The 23,149-nt window shown below is 36.4% G+C and overlaps 1 protein-coding gene across 3 annotated transcripts in view; it reads right to left on the bottom strand.

Annotated features, from left to right (window-relative positions):
- Window positions 1–23,149, bottom strand: part of DTNBP1 (dystrobrevin binding protein 1) — a 66,220-nt gene that overhangs the window by 20,767 nt on the left and 22,304 nt on the right. For all 3 annotated transcript variants that reach the window (XM_057365341.1, XM_057365342.1, XM_057365343.1), the window contains exon 7: window positions 17,137–17,159. In XM_057365341.1, the coding sequence (XP_057221324.1) occupies window positions 17,137–17,159 (23 nt within the window). The remainder of the gene's footprint in view (window positions 1–17,136; window positions 17,160–23,149) is intronic.

The raw sequence follows: 23,149 nt of genomic DNA, 5'->3' as shown, positions 1-23,149 counted from the left end.
CTTAAATCTACAAGTCAAAATGAAAATATATGTTTACAGTGAAGCAACCCATAACAATTTAGGTCACATCTGATGGTTGTCTATTTGGAAATACCCTATTACAATGTCTCCTTTAAATTCCACATTAACTTCTGTTTTAAATATTCTTTAAAAGTCTGAACACTAGACCATATTTCACTCTTCAGCTTTATTAACCTATAAGAACAGATTTGACAGATCTGAGAGCAAGGCAGCAGYGAGTTGGTTAAAGAAGCAATACTGGAAGCATAATATGCACCCACTGAGTCACCAAGGTTATATAAACTGACACAGCAAATTAATACTGCTGCTTCCCTGCCTCCCAAAATACAAACCACTCAACTACTCAGACATTACAAAAGATATCTGTGCTTCAGTGCTAGAACAACTGTCAGAGCCCAGAAACTGAGCCACCTGCTCATTCAAGAAGAGATGTGGAGGTCAGATCCAAGGCATGTTGAACACAGGAATGTGCCATTGGCACTTGCACTGCCCTCCTTCACTCATCATGAGGATGAACATGGAAGTCAAGACTTTGCAGATCACTCCAGGGTATTTGKAGAGTGATGAAAGTCCCACAGGGAATCAGTTTTCAGGGGCTTCACAGACTTGACTGCAMCTACCCCAGTGGTAACAGTCTGAAGGAATACTATGAAGTAGCTTAACTATAAAATATGGAAGAGCTATTATTAGAAGAACTCTGAAAARTACTTCTCTAGGTGCATGCACTTTTTGACTTGCAGAATTTAACAATGTCTGTATGAACTTGAGGCCTCCTGAAGTGTAAGACTCTTAGGAGAAACAAAATACTTGTYCAATATAGTCTTTAAAAAGTCATAGCAAAAAGAATCCTTAAAATAGAAGCTTGCAAAGCGCATTATATTGTCAGAGCAAATCTGTCTCCATCCCGCCAGAGATGCTGGCGCGGTGATCCGCATGTAACTCCACCTATCTTTTAAGGCAAAAACTGTCCTAGTACCAGTGCTTGTGGGCTTTAATGCAAAGTTCTGGCAATCATCCAGGATTCCAGAAGGGAGGGAATGCAGCTTTTCAAATTTCTTTTTAGGTCATGACATAAGAGATCACACTGATGGCCACTAATGCTCTATTTACAAATGAAGCAAGATGTCAGCAACTTGTACTTAAAGAAAACAGGAAGGTGTTTCTAAAAACAATGMTACATTGTATAGAAATTTCATGTTTACACAAATAATCTAGCACTTTCCACAGAACTCAGTAAAACATAAAACAGAAAATATGACATACTACATGGAATTGAAAAACAAGGGTAGACAAGGATATTTTTGTCTATGACAAATAGACAACCCTAACAAACAGTGGAAGTTTTAAGARAAATGAAGAAAAGCTCAAACATTTTTATTGAAGTTCATTGTGTCCCCTATGCTTAGAACATGAAAGGGTATGCATGTTCATCACTGAAATTAGTAGACTGAGTTTGAGATCAGTGCATGTTTAAGGTTAGTAAGTGGTATCTGGAGCTTTTGTCTTCTGTGAAGAAATTCAAATGGTACTTGAGAAGTGGTTAAGTCTTCAGGCCATGATAAAATCAAGAAGGTTCCCAACACKTTCCTCAGATTTGTCCTTTTAAATGAAGTTAATGGCTCCATACAATTTTTTTGCTTTATACAGAACACTTTACGGAAGCCTTTGCCAGCAAGACAGATGCCATATTGCCTTCTATATCAAAATAGCAACTAAGAATGGTAAGTGAGGACATCACTGGAACATGGATCCAATTAGCAGAATATGGCAAAATTGACATTTATATAACTAAGTTTCAGGTTAGTCATCGATGACTAAATTTATACCACAGAGCTATCAATTCTCACCCTCTGTAGACAGAAGAGTAGCAGATTCAAAGAATCAGAAAACCAACAGACTTTTCTGCCCAACAGACTTCAGTAGAATCACAGAATSATTGGGGTTGGAAGGGACCTCAGGAGATCATCTAATCCAACCCGCTGCCAAGGCAGGGCACCTAGAAGAGGTGACRYAGKAACRTRTCCAGGKRGTTTTGGAATGTCTCCAGARAGAGAGAGACTCCATGACCTCCCTGGGCAACCTGTTCCAGTGCTCTGCCACSCTCAATGTAAAGAAGCTCTTCCTCATGTTGAGGTAAAATGTCTTGTSTTTCAGTTTAYGGCCATTGCTCCTCACCCTGTCACCAGGCCCCACTGAAAAGAGTCTGGCACCRTCTTCTTGGYACCYKYCTTTAGGATGCAYTAATGAGATCCCYTCTCAGTCTYCTCTTCTACAGACTAAACAGGCCCAGCTCCCTCAGTCTCTCCTCATAAGAAAGATGCTCCTGACCTCTATATCTTTGTGTCCCTCCACTGGACCCTCTCCTTGTCCTTCTTGTACTSAGGAGCCCAGACTGGAAGCAGCACTCCAGATGTATTGTTTAAAGCTCTGTGTTCCTCTTCCCCAGCCACTTGATCACTACGAGACGGCAAAAAACAACTGATACCAGACAAAATAAGAAATTGAGCAGTATCACAACATAGGCAGATAGTATTTTTATGCTTATAAGAAAGCCTCTTTGCTAAATTAATACTAGAAAAGTTTACACAGTTAACACTTAGCTGAAAGTACACCAATTACTGCAAAATGATCCCTCCAGTTCCCCTCAGTCCAACACACCCTGGCCTTTCAGGAATTTTTCTCTTTTTCCTGATGCTAACTCCTTCAATATGTTTACATGTAGAAGTCTTCATGTCCCCTGTTTCGTCAAGCAAGCCAAGCTCTCCTAACACCTTGTGAAATAAGCTCTCTTCTTATATCTGAATAGTTTCTCTACTATCTCATGTGCAGCTGTCCACTGGAAATATCAAATGATTGATCGATCCCTAAGTGTTATTTACCCTGCTCACAGTTGAATTAATCCTAACAGTTCATTTCTCAAAAGCAACTTTATAACTGCAACTGTTTTCCTCCTAAATCATTCTCACTCAATAACCTGTCATTTGCAGAACTTTTTTGTTTGCTATTTATTATTTTTGCCTTTGCTAGGTAAAATCTTTTCTGTTTTCTCTTCTGTTCTAGACTTAGTCCACAACTCCTTCACATACCAAACTAATTTTCACTTCATGGATTTTATTAGACTGAATAATCACTAATGCAGGTGCCTTGGGGTGATTTCATGATGATACTCTGTTCTTGATCATCTGCTTTATGCCCAGGAAATGGGTCCCATAGGTTTAAGGTGAGTCCAGGGGAGGAGCAGGAGCCAGGGGAACTCTGGTGCAGGCTTTGTTCAAGCTCTCACTCTCCTGTGTACTTGGTTCGCTGTGCCAATCAGAGGCTGCACTGTTGCTTTTAGCTAGCTTGGTTTTTATAAGCTTAGGCAAGAAGTTTTTTCCTAGACTGTAGCAGCAATTCTTCAGTGACTTCTGTTGTTTTTCCTTGGACTGTCTGGCTTGGCTTTTGGTCCAAATCAGACCATCCGTGGGAACTGGTCAGTGTGGACTGGTGGGGAAAYYGTGGGGACAATCCCATCTTGGCCCAGACCCCGGGAGAACTGAACCAACAAAAGAAAGGGCTCTAAACCCACCAGCTTCGTCTGTTGCAAGGAGAAGACCAACATCAGAGGTTCACCAGGTTCCCATCTGGTTTCTTCCTTCCCCAAACTGCTGTATGGATCTTTTTCCCTTCCCCGAGACAAAGTCATGGCCATTTTGTTCTCTCTGGACACGTGGTCAGCAGTTTTTTTCCTCCCATGGCATTTTAGTTTTTTTGTTCTGCTGTAAGTGGGAGTATGCGTGTGTGGAGGAGTAAAGCTCTGATGGTACAGTATCTAACAGTTATTCAGTTTTCTCCCATGCTGTGCGGTCACCTTGTTTGTCAAACAAACAGGTTTTTTTTCACTTTTACCAACCAATATTCATGTCATATCRACGAAAAGAGATTGCTGAAACCTTTTTCTTTAGAAGAAATACTCATTCCAGAGTGTTTTCTCCTAAAATTGTCTCTAAACAGAGACTGCAGGAGAAATCTTCATTGGTACAAAAGCACTCTRAACTCTATGTAGGGACAGAGTATGAGAGAGGGAGAGATAATATCATACCAGTTATGGTTTCCCAAATGTGCTGAAAACCAAGGACCTGGCTTTCTACTCTGTCAGCCTTCCTACAGCTTTACAACTGAAACACGTTCAGTTGTAACAAGAACCAGATACTCAATGACTGGCAGCACAACCCTCTAAATATGTACCAACAAGCAAAATGGGGAAAAAATACATGTATCATCCAAACCCATAATGTGGATAGACTTCTTCTAGTCACACAGATTTGYGGAGACAGAAGCTGAAGCTGCAGGCCCTTCCTGAGGACCCTGCCCTCCAACAAGGGACAGGAACTGCCCTGAGACTAACCACAGGGACAACTTACTGTGCTCTTTAAAACACAGATGAATTTTTAAAATAAAGGCTTAGGACATTGTTTCAGCAAAACTGCAATTCCCACATCGTTGGTGACCTGCAAACCCTGAGCCTATCAAGCACCACCGGTTTCATTTCCCAGCCTTGTGAACGCGCAAGATAGCTGAAAATACATCAGGTGGTGTTCAGTGTGCCTTCTCCATGAAGCGTAGGCTTCCAGTTTAATGTTCAATAATCAGAGAAGAAAGAATAAATCTATGAGGATTTAAGATTATGATAAGGGAAAACCCTCCTGAGCCAACGGAAACGCTGGTGCGCAAGGACTGRAGTGATTACATAATCATCTAATTAAGCCAGAAACTTATTCCTATAAATGGCACCATTCCTGTTTGATTTAAAATGAGACATAGCCAACTACATTTTGATCAAGTCTCATTTATGCAACATCAAAATAGCACTAGCTGCCTTCTACATAAAAGGAAAAAAAGAGCTGAGTGACATCTCCATAAGATTCTTACTTCACCCTAATCCACAGAGTAACCCAAGTGATTAAAAATGAAACAATGTATTAAGTCAAAACTACTCTTAACCTCTTTTGGCCTTAACTCACATGCTCTTAGAAATATGCAAACTAGAAATTTTACGCACATATAAAAATGTTCTACTAATTTTTTAAAAATAGCTCACATTTTAAGTATCTATTTTTCTTATTCAGTATTTTACCTGCAAAAGCAAATACACCACGAAAAAGGATGCCACATTGGCTACAATACTGAAGACTTACGTTTGTGCAGTTTCAGCTCCACTGCCTTGATACAATTTCACATGACATCCATAATACTCAAATAAAATGGGCAGAATAGTTTACTAGAATATCCACATTTTTATTCCATTTGCTGAAAGGAGTAGAGAAGCATTAAGAATTCCTACATGCTCACATGCACACATCTCAGCCATCCACACATATCATTAGAACCTGAGCAGAACAAGTAGTTTAATAACACACCGCTGGAAAAGGCGGGGCTCAGATTTATGTAAGGACATGCTGTAAAGAAGGAATAAATTATTTCTACTGCAGGTTTTAAAACAATTATACTATTTTTGAACACTGTAAGAATCACATTAATATCATATTTAGAGTACCAGTACAGAAAGAAATGGTGTCATGTGGAGAAAAATAAAAAGTGTATAATCTATTATTGTACATTAATTTAGTTACAAATCAAACTGATGAAATGTCTGCACTTAGAGTTATATTTTTAATATAAAATAGAAGGAGCATGCCAAAAGAAAGAATACTATTATAAAACTGTTAAAATAATTTCCACCAACATAAAGTCACAGACAGCAAGAGCCTACATACAGCATTTGTTTTTTCAGCACCTCAAAAAGTACTACATCTGATCTTGTTAGAGACTTGAAAAGTCTGTATATGAGTGGTTTTTAACTTGTCATTAACCTTATCCTATGTAGGTGGTGAGCAAATATGTTTTGCATATTACTTTCTTCTGTCAAAAAGCCAGAGAGATGAAAATGTGATTAAAAAAATCAGAATAATCCTGGTTATCATAGTTAACCTGGCTCACTTTTCCAATATTAATGTTCATACTAAGCCTYCTACTTTCTGCTACCTCTTCCCAACAGTACTTGGAGTACTGCTAAGGCTTACATTTCAAACTATTCTCCAATTTCATATTCTAATCCTTATATAATTTCAAGGTTGGCCTCCACCCTACACAMAAAATAGCTATTCTACTGTCCAAGACACAGTGGTAAATAAGGAAAAAAATAAATACTTGCAGTTGTGCCCCTCTTTACCAATACTTCCATTTCAACKTCAGGAAACAACAACAAGTAAAGAGAGACAACTTTTGTCAACGTGTACAATGYAGTTAAGAATAAAAGATGGATTATACCAGCAGTATATACATATATATTGCTTGCAACACTGACAGTTTTGAGTGCAAAGTGGTCACAACCACACTTAGCAGAGGCTAAATTTTGCCATCTTTAAGTAAACAATCAAGTGATCTGACTAGACTTACGGAAAACAAGTATTTTTACAAATTAAGTATTTCTAACTAACACAAACGYAAATAGCTCTCCCATCAGATTAATTGCTTAAAACAAAATATTCAACTTGCCATTATTATTTATGGATATCAACTTTAGTGGTCAGAATTACAACTCATTGGTAGAGCCTTGATAAAGGCATGCTCCAACAGGTTATTAAAATAACAAATATTTCAATTTCCTCTTATCTTTTGGTCATGAACATCCACTAAAAAAAATCCATGTGAATGGTAACAGAAAAAAAACAACTCTTCCTGTGGTTATGTAAAAGAATATAAAAAGAATCAGAGTAGAAATCTATGTTTTATTTCTGCTTCAATTAGTGCACAGTTCTAAAGACCATTAGTTACAAATTAACAGCATAGAAATGTTATTGGTTGCTTTATTAAGAACGTCGTTTCATATGATAGAGGGGGCTTATATGAATGTAAATAGCATTAGCTACTTCATTAAAAATATACCTTTAAAATTTACTTACTATCTTACTTATCGAAAGGAAATTAGTATGACTGCATTCATGCTAATATATTCACTGCTGTATTTTTTTATTCTCATTTTTATCTTCAGATAATAATTTTCTGTCTCCTCTCATCCTCCAGTGTCACCCCACCCTTAGACATGCCTGCCTGAATTTTAGCTAACAAGATATCTGTGTATTTGAATTCTTTCACTAATTCTGATTATTACTGCCTTGATGATAATGCAAAGCAACAGACAAAAGCAATAAACAAAAGCCCTGACAAAATAGACAGTAAGTCACCATTTCATTCAAATTTGCTAAATCAAGTTGATAATTACGCTGTCATTTACAGCACACCCCTTTGCAAAACAGGCAATGGCGGAAACTGAGGAAATTAATTAAGCTAACTAATTTCATTTTACATTAGCTTGGCAAGTTAAGGTGACAAATAACAAAGATGATAATAAAGTTCCACCTACATGAATTCTTCTGAGTATTCTCAGTGCCTCCCGGAGATGACATGGCAGTAAGAAATAAGCAAGTAAAAAGAAACCCAGCACTGGTCAAGTGAAAGCTCCAGTTACCAAGCAGCCCCGGTGATGTGCATCTTCACTAATGCAGAACAAAGACCTTTGCCAGAAGGCTGCCTTTTCAAAGCAGTGGTACCGCGACGGGCAGTTTCCGATGGATTACTTGCACGCAGATGCAGCTGCACACACATGGATACTTCAACTCAGCGCCTCCCCAGAACCTGAGCACAAGCCTCCAGCACCTGGGCTCCACCAGAAATGCAGGCATGTATTTGGGAAGCTACCACACGCTGCTGAGCCAAGGGGTGCTGCAGAGACTGAAATCTTCCCAGCGGGATATAATCTGATGACACGCAGCTACAGCATGTGCTTATTTGGCAGAGAGCTGGAAGCGTCTGAAAATGATTCAGGAGCAAGGGAAAAGGTACAGAAGGGTTTTGACTTCTTKTTTTTGATTAGGTGCTGTTCACAAGGCTCTCCCCTTAAAGTGCCTTTCCTTAACATGGCTTAGCTCAGATACCCCACAAACCAGATTACATACTATTCTTACTTCACACATAAAATATTAAAAGCCTTGTGATTTTTAAATAAATTAGGAACTGTATTCTCTACTGGAAACTGAACTTACTGTATTACATATCCTGGCTACATTTTAATTAAAAACAAAACAAAAAAAAGGTTATGCAGTTGAGGAAAAAAAAATGCAGCAACAGCATATGACTGAGAATCTCTGGCTCTGATGATGCTGCAGTTACACAACAGTGCATTTATGTTTCAAAATCTGTAAGGCATTCCTCAGAATCGGGAACACTGGCACATGTTGCCTTTTCAGTTCAGGAGGGTGCACAGTGCTGCCAGAAACCAGGATAGCCACAGCAATTCCTTGCTTTTCCCTAAAAAGACCACATTTTGAAAATCTTCTCTGTGACAATTATACAAAAGATCTCTGTGACAAAATACAGAGTAGGGACAAAAGACAATTATATAACAAATACTTTTCCAATCGACATCATTAAAAGTAAAAATACCAAGAATGTTTGGCCTACAAAACCCGGGTTTATTTCACTGCTGAAAATAACACCAAAAATATCTATGTGAAAGATTAAAAGAATAATAATTGTGAGATAATCCTGCCTTCAGTCTGGACTTYGGTAATTAAAGGATGAATTCAAGTTAGAGCTGCAGACAAAACAGGTTTCTATTTTTTTTCCACGTCAGTCATTTAAGCAGTAGAGACAATTAAAATATTATACCTTTAAATATTTTATTTTCTACATAAACTGGGTATGACATGAAAGTATTTGTTATTGTCTAAACAGTTTGCTATGCACCCTGGCAATGGCTGAAGAAAATCCCTGTTGTTACCCTGGCCTCCTCCACTGCCCACAAAACCAGGATCCTGCAAGGCTGACTCCAGTATAGGGTAAACTTCCTCCAGAGCCAACAGGGCCTGCACCTGCACACCCATGAGGCATCTTATCTTAAGATACAGTGATGCCAAATTTGTTGTGATACATCTGACCTCTGAAAGGGCTTTTGACCTAGTGCAATACTAGATCACTCAAGGGAAAAAAGAGAAAACCACATACATGCATCACTATTAAAATATGTTGGAAGGATAAACCAGCCCCCTCAAAATGCAAAGCAAAGGYAAGAGGGCATACGGGTGCCTCATTAAAAAAACACCACAAGATTCTCTAAAAATATATGTAGAAGATGCAGAATTTAATAGAAAGGAGTTCCTGCTCTCCACTCTTAGTCAGAATTAGCATTAAAAGAACTGATAAATGTAAGGCTTGAGAAGTATCAGTAACATTAGCAGTCTATGGATTATATTAATTCATTGTCTGAATAGTACTTTCAGGTGACAGCCATCACACAAAATCCTAAAATTTAGCTGAGCACAGAGGCTACAAACTGCACTATCTAATCTGGAATGTAAAAAGGTTACATTATAGCCAAACACACAAAAAACCAAAACAAAACAAAACCAAAAAACAAAGAAACAAAACAACCCCCCCCCCAAAAAAAAAAAAAACAAAAAAAACCAAAAAAAACCAAAAAACCAACCAAAATTAAAAGACACTTAAAGCATTAAACCAGAAGTGTTTTCGGGTTGAAGTGACAAAACCAAAACTTTGACAAAACCAAGTCACAATAACACACAATATTTATACCAAGGAAACCCAGTTATCTAGTTTGCCCATAAATAATCTGGTATCCTTATGGCATCTTTCTGAGACTTCTTTAGGAACCCTACTCCCTATTTAGAACATCAAAAATTCAGACCTTTTTCCAATTGCGTCACCAAGGTCCACCCAAGGCTGTATTGACACCACCAAAAAAAAAAAACAAAAAAAAAACCATGTTTTTACCTCACCAGTAAAACTAGTAAAAAAATAAGCAAAGGAAAAACAATTCCTCATCATATCCAACTCTAAGTGCTGAGGTTATTCAGCCTGGAGAAGAGAAGGCTTCAGAGAGCCCTCATATTGTGGCCTTGCAGTACCTTAAGGGGGGGTATGAAAAGGAGGGAGAAGATTTTTTTTTTTTTAAATGGTAAGTAGTGACAGGACAAGGGGCAATGGATTTAAAATGAAAGAGTAGAGGTTTAGATGTCAGGAAAAAATTCTTTATTCAGTGGGTGATGAGGAACAGGTTGCMCAGAGAAGCTGTGGATGCCCCATCCCTGGAAGTGTTCAAGGCCAAGTTGGATGGGGCTCTGAGCAACCCGGTCTAGTTCCAACCCCCCAGCTATGGCAGGGGTGTTGAAACAGGTTATCTTTAAGGTCCCTTCCAGCCCAAACCATTGTATGATTAAATTATTTGACAATGCAGCCCTCCTTTAGGCAAAGCATAATGGAAATTTGCTTTCTGATGTAGCAACTAAAGATAGAATTGTAAAAAATTTCGTTTCTACAGCTGAAATATACGAAAGCCCTCTTTATTTTCCTCTTCCATTGAAATGTAAATTCTATTTCTTGTATAAAAAAAAATTATCTGTCCTGGAGTCTTGATGCTTATTAATATATTAGATAACAAATTCATTTCCAGTCATCTGCAAAATAAATGAGTACACAAGATATTATCCATTTTAGTTTGCTTTACTCCCTGTCATAATACTTAATCCAGTAAATGTTTTGCTGCCTTGTCAAAGGCAGCTAACACGTTTTTAACTACATCTAGTGCTCAGTACGTGTTGCCAATTGAGAAAGAAGTCATGTTTAGAAGGTCAGCACGAGGCTATCAATTGCTTTTGCATATTATCCCAGAAAACAAAAAACTTCCACTGTTCTTGGGTATGTATTCATAGACAACACGTTCTCAAAGTATGCCATTAAGTCTGATAACTCAGCCAAAAATAATCAGACTTGCACAACTCAGCACCATCCACCTGTGGGCTACAGAAATGTACATTTGAAAGCATACATGTACATTTCAGTTTCCAGATGTATAAAGATTCAATTATATACTGGGAGGGACTGAATCCAATGAAAGACCAAGAGCGAACCTTCCTTAAATTTCTCTATTTAAAAGGATTTTAAAACAAAATCATTTTTAAAAGGCTTGATTTTAAGGCCATACCTACTTCAAGGAAAGCACAAAAGAAGCAAAAACAGAAGACCAAATAGCTAGATACAGACCTAGAACCTTTAAAAATGTGTMCTGAGAGTTAAATAGATGCAACAGTCTGCAAACCTGAAGACATCAAAAGCAAAATCAAAAGCAAGGTAACTKTAAGGTTTGAATGTATGAGGTATAGAATTTGGTTTCCTTCTCCACCCGTCTCATCCTATTATACCATAATGGAAGAGTTTAACTATTTAACTCACTCATTGTTTGAGCAGAAGTRCCCAAGTCTCAAATCTTTCTCTTTTCTAAAGAAGGTTACCACATGTGAGAGTCTTGGTCAATTCTTGCCACAGACAACACAGGGCGTCCAAAATTGCAGGGTTATSCTCCCATAGCCTGGATGGGAATGAAGCTAGTAAAACACTGTATTAACTAGAAATCTATCAGGAGCTTTTCAGCTCATAGAAAAATGATGAGGAAAACCCTTGAAATCTGAATATAAACCTGAAATTTTAATTCCATTTTAGATTCATTACAATAGAATTAAGCAATTCTTTCAYAACTGTTTTCTGGTATGACAAAGTAAGAGTTGTCTGTGCTACAAGGTTTAAATATTGAAGTTTTGAGCTACAGAAATGTTAAGTAAAAGAACTCTATGTGGCTGGAATGAATTTCTACTACAATGTCATCTTAGTCTTGCTCAGAAGAAACATACAGGATTATGGGCTCAAAATTGCAGCTCCGATTGGAGAACAGCTACATCATTGAATGTGTGAGCTTGACAGACCCCCACTGCATATTACCCACGCATCTGGAAGGCAGTATGAAGAGTAGGAAAAAGTGGTTTATTTTGACAGCCATCAGAATAGAGCATGATAAAGAGGATCCCCAGACTGGAAGAAAAAAAAAAATCAGTTTGACGTACTATTTGTTGAAGCAACTAGATTTCAAAAAATGGAGAACAAAGAGATKGAGTCAACAGACTGCTCCAAATGTTGTGTGGTCTTAGAAGAGGGAACAGCAAAAGGCAGGAAATTAAAGTTTGGATATAAACATATTTAAGCACCTGATAARAAGGAGTGGAAAACTGCAATTTCARCACTAGCGTCTTAGATGCATGAATAGGGATAACAAAAATCTGCATTTCAAATGTGACCCAATGACTTAACCTTGAAGGCAAAAGCAAGAAAAAAACAACTCTTCACTTCAYTGGTCACCTTCTCAAGGAATATTTTGATAAAACTCTTACAACTTACCAGTACTTGTCTGGGAGAGACCTCTGATTCAAAAGGCTGAAAACATATTTTGTTGTGTTATAAACAAAAGTGCTGAAAATGGTCATATGACCTGCTTTCCTGAGCTTGAATGAAACTAATCCTGTTAAAGCTTAGAAATATGCATGACTCAGTAGCCAAAGCCATGTGCATATTTGCCCTTGCAAAGTTGCTGCCACCTTTCATTGTCCAAAAGTGCTGTGTTGCTGATCCCTAAACAGCCTCTAGTGCTTYAGATTTCTTTCCAGAAATTAACTCAAAATATAGCATCCTAAACTTTTAATAAAAAGGAACTTTTAAAGCCAATTTTAAAATCTATCATGTATACAGTTCCCATTTGGATAAAGTAGATACAAAATTCTATTTCTGAGGTAAAATCAACAGCATTATAATTGTGCAATTCTACTACTTTGAAAACTTCTGGTTTTTTTTCCTACTCTCTCACTGTTGATTATCTACCTCATTATGTGCTCCACTCTTCCATCTTCTAATGAGATTAACAGTATTCTGTAACTGTTTACTACACAATTCTGGCTGCTCTGGAACTTAATGAATGTTAAAAAAGAAAAAAATAAATTAAAAAATAGTACCATGTGCCTAGAAGGATGATAGAATGATTTGAAAATCTCAGTGCAGTCATAAATGCACTAGATTTCAAGTATCATGMGCAAGTAATCACATATGTGATATCTAAATTCTAAATTCTAATTTCTCGGCTGTAAAATGAAAATGGTACACATCCTTTCTAAAACATGCAAGAGCACAATCCATCAGAYACTAAAATCAAAACCATACACAAATATCAACTAAAATAAACACTACTACTGCAAGAAATTGCCAAGATCCACAACAGAATACTTTTTTTTAGCATCTCTCTAAGTCTCAGCCAAGACAGGACAGCACAGAGCATAAGCCAGCTCCTGCAAGCAGTTCTCCAAAGACTGAAAGTGATGCATGCTAGGAAGAAACTTGCAGGCTATTCCATATGGCATACCAATGTTTCCATTCATAAATCCATCATCTTTTACAGCAAAGATCTCTGAAAGATGAAGTACTAAAAAAAGATAAGGAACTGGACAACCTTTGAGATATTCTGTCCTGGTTCACATTCACACTTCAGGTGCACAAATGCCAGTGCTGCAGAAGTGTCAACAAAGGCATCATACAATCCCTGCCTTCTTCAGAGAGAGATGTTTAACATAAAGAAGTAGGAAAGCTTATAAGCTTCACTTTTTCAGCATCAAAGACTGATAATAATCAATTTCAATTACTCTTCAACAGAAAGCCGTTGTGGTTGACAGAAGAGCCACTGGAAAGTTTGTCCCATCCCTGTACAAACAGGGGTGCAGCAAACAACAAAGGAGAAATATCTGGCCCTCTAAAAATAAATCTTAAAGGAAAAAGGAAAGAAATCTGTTTCTCCCAATGAAAGAAAGTACAATCTGCAATACCAACATGAAAATGGCAGGGATTCTAAAACCCTGACAGATGCAAAATAATTAGTAATTTCTTAGAATAGTATTACATTCTTATTTCATGCTCCTTAAAGGGAGTAACATCAACAAGCAAGAGGGTTAGTGATTCTCAACATTTTTCAATGCTGCAAACAGGCACATTTACATTCCTTGTTAGGGCCCCCTTGGATGACACCTGGTATCCTCAAAGAATGTACCTAAAAGATCAATGGACTACCACTTTGTACCTTGGCACACACAGTGGAAAATTGTAAATGAAAGTATAAACAATTCTGTTTCTTGGTATTGCATAGGTTGATTTGATTCAATATAAAAATAAGCAAACACAAGGTATATACAAGTGACAGGCATTYGAAGATTTCACAAATTTACAGACTACACCTGTGTATCTATTTATATTTACACATTCACAAAACTCCAGGGAAGTAAAGTTTTAAAACAGATCTGAGAGGTCTGTGAAGCTACCCACAGGCCTCGTGAGTCACACCCGCGTTCTCAGGGTCAGTGCCAACATATAAATAGCATTTTCTCTGTATTCATTGTGCAGTTGATGGGATGCATCACTGAATTCAAGTTTCTAGTGCTGTGCTATTTTGAATCTCAGACTAGACGATTCTGTTTCTTAATTCCAGTAAAAYTTACTTTCTACCCTGATCAAGGCTYAAGAACTCAGTGCTGGTGAATATGAGAGTTGCATTTTGACACTGAAAAATGTGCCTCTTTTAACCCCTCTAGTAAACATATTGAAGGATTTTTTTGTGGTAGTTTAATTCCGGCATATTCAGATTGAATGATCTTGTATCTTTRTGAAAGGCTTTTTTTATACAAGACATTTACCATCCTTTTATCCTGGAAGCCATTACTTTTTAGCATATGGTATTCAAATTCACAAATAACAAGTTACTATWATAAAAAATGGCATTTCGGGTTTTTCCATTGAAACAGATTTTAATGTACAGTGATTTCAAGTGCAAATGCATTAAAAGATGCAAGTGTATATGAAGGTATTTAAAACAGYTTCCTAGACCCTGGGCTGGGTATTTCATGAACAGAATGCTGATGAAGACATTTCGCTCTGGACAGTTACACAAAGAAAAATTAGTTGAGAGTGTAGTCTATACTTGTAATATAAAAATGTAAAGAACCATCTCCTCAACTGCTTAACATGTTTCAGCTGAAACGAATTTTTCCTGTTTTTTTTTTTTCGTTTTAGATTACATTATTAGGCTGTTAACTTAGGACACACTGCCTGCCCTTGCTGCTGCCTTTTCCTTCCTCCATGACAGGATTCCTAAAGACATCCACCGAGTTATCTCAGTGTGCTTCATCAACCGGAACTAAAGTCAACCCAGTGACAGATAATTTTGGCCAAAACCTAGTGAGCCCTGGAAGCAACTCAAAACAGACGACTCAGGTAGGAGCCCCAAGTTAAACCTGGCAAAGCTGCCTTAGGACTGAAACATCTGCCATTACATAATGAATCCTTCACTAGGAATCTCCTATTCTCCCTGTTTCCACTCAGCTGAAGAAAGGCATGCCAGATACTCAGACATTAATGTAAGGTCCGAAAGGCTGGAAAAAGACTGACTGAAGCCAATATAGTGAATACCTCTACTTCTACCCCAAGCTGACAACAAAAATTCYGAGACTTGAGAAGGAACAACTTAGTAAGCCGGAAACCCAGGAACATTTCCTCCAAGCATGTATTTTCAATCAATTGTGCACCTGGATTTTCAGTAGTTTAATCCCAATTTCCTGGGAAATGTCAGGCAAAACAGTGGAAGTTGTTGCCAAAGTCAAAACACTGAATATATTGTTTATTTAAACCTTCTTGTCATCTTACAGAAAGAACTTAGGCCCGCTTGACAAGACCACTCTTGAAATTTTCTTAGCTATTAGTTAGCTCTCTTCTGTCAGGTACAAGCTTGTCCACCAGTTCAACTGTACAAAACCCCACACTAATTAGGCTGAACAGATGTTTAATATCCATTTTCAATAATTAATCACTCTGTGCTTATCTAGCCTTGTCTTCACTACCAAGACAAATCTTCCATAACTAGTACTAGAAACCTGTATGGCTCTGCATCCATTACAGAAACAGCTGCTCAGTTTGGTATCAGTTTCAAGGTCAACACATAGCAAGCACATTCCTCATCCACCGAAATAACTGTCTTTGTGAAATACTTACTGTCAAATAATGTTAAAGTCTCTGTTAAAATAAGAAGAAGCCAAGAGAGAAATTCCTTTGGAAACCACCCTCCCGGTTTCCAGAAACGCACTTAGAGCACCACCTATTCAACACAAAAAAAACAGGCTTCCCTGTTCTCACAAGCACCAGGTACTACAAAGTAGCTATCTTGCTTTGGATCAGAAGAAGCCTGGCATTATCTTTCATTCTGTATTGAGTTGCTCTATATTGAAAGCTGTCAAAACATTCAACCAAAGGATTCTTTTGRTAAGTTACAGAAAAAGTGACATTTTACATAATCTGTGTTGCTTATCTGTTACTGTAACTGTTATTTTCCTTTTGTAGCATCACATGAAGATGAGATAGTAATGAACTGAAAAGGCAAAGGAATGCAGCTGATAGAAATTTCCATCCCTCCTTTCAATTTCAAGAGACAATTGATTGACATAAGTCAATGCACCTGACTTCATTCTCATAAATACTAGTCTCAACTCACAGTCACKTCCTATCCAAAGRAAAAGATAATAGCAATTCTCAAGCTGATCAAACATTAACATCAGTAGGTASAGTAAGCCCCAATTGAAGACTTACTGAAAATGGGACTGTGTTCCATCTATGTACCACAAAGAAAGCAATAATACATGATAGTTTCCAGCCTATACATGGTATTTGGGACAAATATTTGTATATGTCATCGAGTATTTCCAACAAGTTGAGCTGCAAAAATTAAATCTTGTCTGATAGCATTATACTGTGAAAATTCCCTAGCAATAGCTGGACAAAAATCTAACAAGTAACAGCCTGCAACATGTGCCAAAAATATATTCATGCTAGAAAACACATCAACTAGTTGCAGACAAAGCCCTTAACTTCCAAAACTGAACACCAAGGGAAAGGCTTGAATTAGATAAGGGAATCTCTGAAGCCTAGATAAGACAACAAAGTATCCGTGCTCTCCCTATACTTAGGACTCTCCCAAAGAAAACAGTAGTAAGAACAGGTAAAATGAAAAATAAACAGCCTGCTTGGTCAGCACAAAATTAACATTGTCAAATGTAGAAGGGCAACAGTTCCCTCCYAGTTTTATTTAATACATGAATTACTGTAACTCTTACAAACATTTAAGTAGGAAATAAAAATAGAATTTACCTTTGAATGTCTCTAGTTCCTTCCTGTTGGAGAAGAGCAGAATTAAAAACRTAATTAGAAATAGTATATCTAGAACTACAGCATTTATTTTAAAAAACAAAAATCAAAGAATTTGATTATCACAATCTAAAAGGATAATATTACTACATGTATTTATCTAAAGCAAACAAAATGTGTTTAGAAATTAGGCCACCACCTCTCTATATATAAAGATGAACAATTATACAAATATTGCACATTTATGTCTAGCTATGTAATTTCCAGATACACTGCTCCAAAAATAACCAAGACTTCTTAAGGCTTTAGTTACTAAAGTGTTCTTTGCTTAGCAGAGATTTGCCAATTTACAGCACAGTGAATAACAATTAGTGTCCCACTTTCATCAATGCTATTCAAAAACATTTTGGCAACACTGAAGGAAAAATATTTGACAATATCATTCACTCAGTTAAAACAGAGAGACAGGCAAAGAGACATACAGTTATATTCCTCAGGGGAGAGGATTTTCAATATGGAATATGACAGATAACCCAGAGTACTAATGTACCAGAAAGCTAAGAAGTTATGTAAAAAAATAATAACTTTTTTGCCTTTCTTCCAAGCCACCTTCCACTTTTAGTAGTTATGCAATCATAAATTGAGAGGATATAAAAYGAAGGGAAACATTTTCTCTGTTTTAAAGAAATTTTGAAATACTCCAATCATCATTACTACAAGACAGTGATTTAACATAAATTTAAAGGCTAAAGAAGAATCAATGTAATAGCTTAGATAAGGCAGAATACCAGCCTTACAAAACACTAATTTACATAAAACATTTTTTCAGTCTGTACCTTGTAGAATGCCTAGTTAAAATCTGAATTTTGAAGCAAAAGTGACTATAAGAAAAAAAAATTAAAGACTGAATTAACAGTTCTCCAGATATATTATTCTATTCACCATACACAGACTAAAGCACTCTTCAGTCACTTACCAGAGACACTGTTTCACAACACATATACTACACCATAAGTAACTCTTCTACCTCCTAACAGATGATGCAATTCAGCATTTATTCTTGAATTGAGAATAGATAACTCTTTCAAAGCTGAAACAATTTATTTTCTAAGCAGGACAAAGTATTCTAAAAGAAGCAAGAGAATGCATTTACCTCCACATTTTCAGAGAACACCCCACTTCTGTCACCAAATGTTAAATACAGGTTTTTGAAAGAATGGGTGCTTTACCAGGAAATAAGCTATACCRTGATTCACAGTGAAGAATTCTATTAGTTGCAACTTCCTGTGAGTATCTATTTCCTTTCCTGCTTCTTCTCCATCCCTTTCCCAAGCTAGTTTCTCCCTTTTTTATCAGAGAAAAAACCTACTTTACAATACTTTACAAAGTGATTTTCACGTTCATACCCTAAAAAAATTTTCCTACCCTGCATACTTTTAATTACAAAATCTATATAAATGAGGTCTATTATATCTCAAAATATAATTACAAAATCCTTAAACACTCTCACAAATTGCACTCCTTATTTTTATTAATGACACAGTAGTTGAAAAAACAACAATCACAGGAAATGCTTGTTTTCCACAGATTGAAACAAAACCATACGGGAGGAAACATCTTGTGAAAGTAAGAGGAGAAAAACTATATTAATTGCACTTAAAATCAGGAGATTTTACAACACTTGTCTACAAAAGGAAAGATGAAACAATTACTGCCATTGTGTGGAAATAGGTTAGAAAACAAGATGGCAATACAGTAACCAAGTAAAAATCACTGATTTTGTCTAAACCCCGAGAATTTTTCTTTTCAAAATCCATCAATATTTTTAGGTTTGAGATACATCAAGATGATGTCCCTATATCCATATACATAATTACCATTCATTAAGAAAGTTGGAAATTAATATTTGACTAATTTTTTTCCGATACACAACTCTGAAAAATTAAAAATATCTATGATTAGCATACAGTAAAAACACAGATACGTAATTTAAGGATCTGTACTTCCTAGTATCCTCATACCAATTCAGACACAAAGACTGAAGATTTTGTATTCTACACAGCATAATGCAATCACATCTTGTGGTTTCTCACAATACTTTCAATAGAACTTACTTCTAGAAATATATACTAAAATACATGCTTATTGAAAACATGYTCTGCATCAGAAGCATGGAGGATTTTTTTTTATTTATTAAGGCAAATTACCCAAATAAAAACTTGGAAGGTTTAAAATTTTAATCCTAAATCTCATGTATCAGCAGCTTTGGTAAGAACATGACACTAAACTAAAAAGTGGAAAGCAAACTATGACTTTTAATGACACTGGAAAAACAGATGGCTTAAGAGTATATCAGTACATTTTCTAGCTGTGTAATTAAGAACTTGCAGAGAGATGTACAGAGAAAAATGTATAACGGAGTATTACACTTCTCCCCTTCCTAAGTAAATAATTATTTTTGTACTTATTGATAAACTATCAGAGGGAAGATACCCCCTATGTCTTATCTAAGAGTCTAGAGACAAAAAGTGATCTGCAGAATATACTGAACTCACTWTAAAAAAGAAGCTACCTATTTGGAATACAGACAATATAAAGAAACAGCAATTAGAGTAATTAAACAGTAAGTAACAGTTGGAGTAATTAAAACGAAAAAGATTAAACTGAAAAGAGTTTTGGAAAAGTGGCCTTCAAAGCAAGGTTAAAACACAAGTAGGAGAGAACACATAAGGCAAATGAAAGTGTTCCATAGGGAAATGTTCCTGGATTTTAAAGAGTTTTCATCCAAAAGAACATTCAYGCACTTCACAGGTGGACAAGATAACCCTTTCCACTACTATTAGAAGGAAAACACATGCCTGCCTTGCCTCTGGCCTCGCTACACATGAAGGTTCTTGAAGCCCAGTGTGGCTCGTCAGCATCCGCCCAGGATTAAAGGAACTCCCATGCTGAGTCTGATCACTAATCAATACAACTATCTGGCATCTGACTATATGCTCTTCAGCTACTAAATTTTAGGCTACTGATGACAAACCTGGCTAGCTGCTCATATAAGAGTACATTTTACCTTTTTACAGTTAGCAGTAAATTTTCAGAAGAAAGGACTGAATTAGGAGGCACATTTTAATATAAATAGCTCTTTTCAGTGAAAGATGAAGTTCAGCACCTCTGAGCAAGAAAAAAGACTAAAATAACAGGCTAAAGACTAATAAAATCAGACTATAAAGGCATGGAGACACTTCAAAAGAAATCTTGTTCTGTATGCAGTGCAACTCAGAATTCCCAGCTTCTTTCATGAGAGGCAAGAAGTTGTACAGGCTCCCTGGACACCAGGTTATGTCCATGAAAACTGTTTGGTCACACATATACCCAATAATGTTAATCCCTGCATTTCCAGTTGCTTGTTTTCAGAAAAAAAAAAAAAAAAAAAAAAAAAAAAAAAAAAAAAAAAAAAAGAGTGGGGACTTAATTATTCCATGAAATTCTATACACATCAAACACAGTTACCAGTGTTTTAGATAACTGGAATGTTCTAACAATGATGCTGTCAGTGATCTCAACTTCATTTACAGAAAAGTTGAGATTCACTGTTTGTGGTGAGAAAATATAACTGTGGAGACAAGAGGTGAAACAAACCATCTACAGTATACTACTTGTTCCACAGAGTAGCTGACAKGACCAGTTAAGAGTTACTAGTTAAAAGGCAAATACAAATCCCAAAGTACCTTCCCATTCCCCACAGGGAAGCTTTTCATTGCATTGTTGGATTAACCTTGCTTTAGTCACTGAGCAGATGAGAGGGACATTACAAAGGTTGTACTGGTATCACTGACAAACAAAAATAAATCCAGAAATCAGAATATGGGAAGACGAGGAGGCAAAACTATCTTGCTTTAAGTTACTGAGATCAGTAAGAATTTTGCTTGCTCAACAGGAGTTAGAAAAAGTTCTGAGGTTCTACCGTATCTTGCACAGGGCTGTAACACTAAGATTAATTTTCTAAGTGTAACAAATCATCAGGGAATTCAGTTAAATACCTAGAAGACTACAGAAATATAATATTATTTACAAACATACCAGCAGCCAGAATAGGCAGTTTCATGTTTTATCTTCAAGAAAAGAATTTGGCAGATAAGAAAGCAGCAAAGTCATAAATGARTATCAGGAACAATTCTACAACACTAGCTCTAAAAAGTAGAGTCAGTCAATAAATTCCAACTACCAGACTCAAACAAAAAACAATCTCAAAACAGCCTATGAATGGTGAAAATTAAGGCTAAATTTGAAAGCTTTTACAATAATGGGTTAATAAATGTTTATTTAAAAAAATACATTTAAAGAAAGTACAGATGCTTATCARCAAATTAAGCTAAAAATATTTATGGCACCTAACAAGATCCAAAGTAAAACCTGAGAAATGCTGCATTTYATCTGCTGTGTCCAGGACAGTTACGTTTTTAAAATGATAGATTAAAAAAATTTCCTTCCATAGCCTGACTGAAGCTTTAGAAGCTAAAAAGCCATGAGATCTTTCCTCTSGAACTTTTATCTGGATGTCATCAGAAGCAAAAGACAAAAACCWAAAACTAAAAACTGTATCACTTGAATGGTGCAAGAAATAATTCAGGTTAGGTTTTGGTTGTTCTTTTGGTATTTAGGATTAGCACTTGTGTGAATCCTGAAAAAAAACCGTTTTCCCATCCCCGAGATTCGTTGAGCACCCCTTTCAGAGACTTAGGCCAAGTACTAATTTGAAATACATCTGAAACTGAAGTAATGGAAAAGCTGTAAGTATTGAAMTACCAGTAAAAACTAACACTGTTACTAAACTACTATTGGAATTGAGCAGCACAGTTTCTATTCATCTGAAGAAACACTGAAGGCAGGTCAGGATTCTTCTCCATAAAAGTGACATTTTATCCAGTAAAAGAAAAGAGCAAAGAACTAAGGCATTTAAACAATATTGCAATGGTGATCTTTTTGTCTCCATACTCATGCAGATACAGAAGTAGCTGAAGTCTGTATTCCAGCAAAACTTCTATATTAACTTTAATCCAAAAAAACAGAACGGAGCCAAGCGATTTTTTGTAACAGAAATTTTTGTCAGCAGAAACTTACAGAAACTCATTCTGTAACAGAAACTAACTGGCAATCAAGTTAATAAATACAATTAAAACTGAATACTACTCTAATATACTCAGCAGTTTCAGAGTACAGTGAAAGCATTTCTCTTTCAATGTTTCAAAAAAATGAGGAAAAATATTTATTTTGATTAAAACACTGGGAGTCACCTTTCAGGTACTATCAGTCAAAGGAACACTAAAAAAAAAAGGGAGATGGCATTAAACCCATAAGAAAATGGGGGATGTGAGGTCAATAAAAGCAAGTTTTGTCCTCTGCTAAGAGATTGACATAGGTTATTTACCATTAGAGCCATTCCAAACTGGAACCTGAAATGTGGAAAAAATGCTTAGCTCCCTCTAAAAGCTTATGTTTTCAGATGTAAGACATTGCACAGGACACAGTTTTTATGCATTTGCTTTCATCCTGTTGTAATAAAAAAAGGGCAGTTTTAAAATTTATTTTTTAAAAACTTTTATCTTAGTATGCAATGTCACTGAATCACTAAAACACACATGTATCAACAGTTTGTTTTTATCAGACAATCAAAATTTCAGGAACCAAAGTTTAAAGCTGAAATCTGAGAATAGAAAATTAAGAGAAGCTACAATTTGAGAAGTTACAAAGCATGGAAGAGAAACTGAAGTTTAACAGAAGGTACAAACAATTCCATCATCAAAGGCCACCTGCACCATCAACTCCACTAACCTTTTTGAGAAAGTAAAGAAGTTCCTGCAAACCTGTCTTTGGTAAAGAGCCACACAAGAAACTGCAGACCTTCTTTTAGTATTGCCATCAATTTCCCCATAAGCATTAAAAAGAAGAAAAATAATGRTACTCAAAAACTAGCCAAGCTTCCTTCAGTAAGTGACATATAGTACCACAATAGTCTACA

Source organism: Malurus melanocephalus, unplaced genomic scaffold, assembly GCF_030028575.1.
Source record: "Malurus melanocephalus ecotype Western Australia unplaced genomic scaffold, MMel_1.1 scaffold_51, whole genome shotgun sequence".
NCBI lineage: Eukaryota > Metazoa > Chordata > Aves > Passeriformes > Maluridae > Malurus > Malurus melanocephalus.
This window is presented reverse-complemented; position numbering and strand designations above follow the sequence as displayed.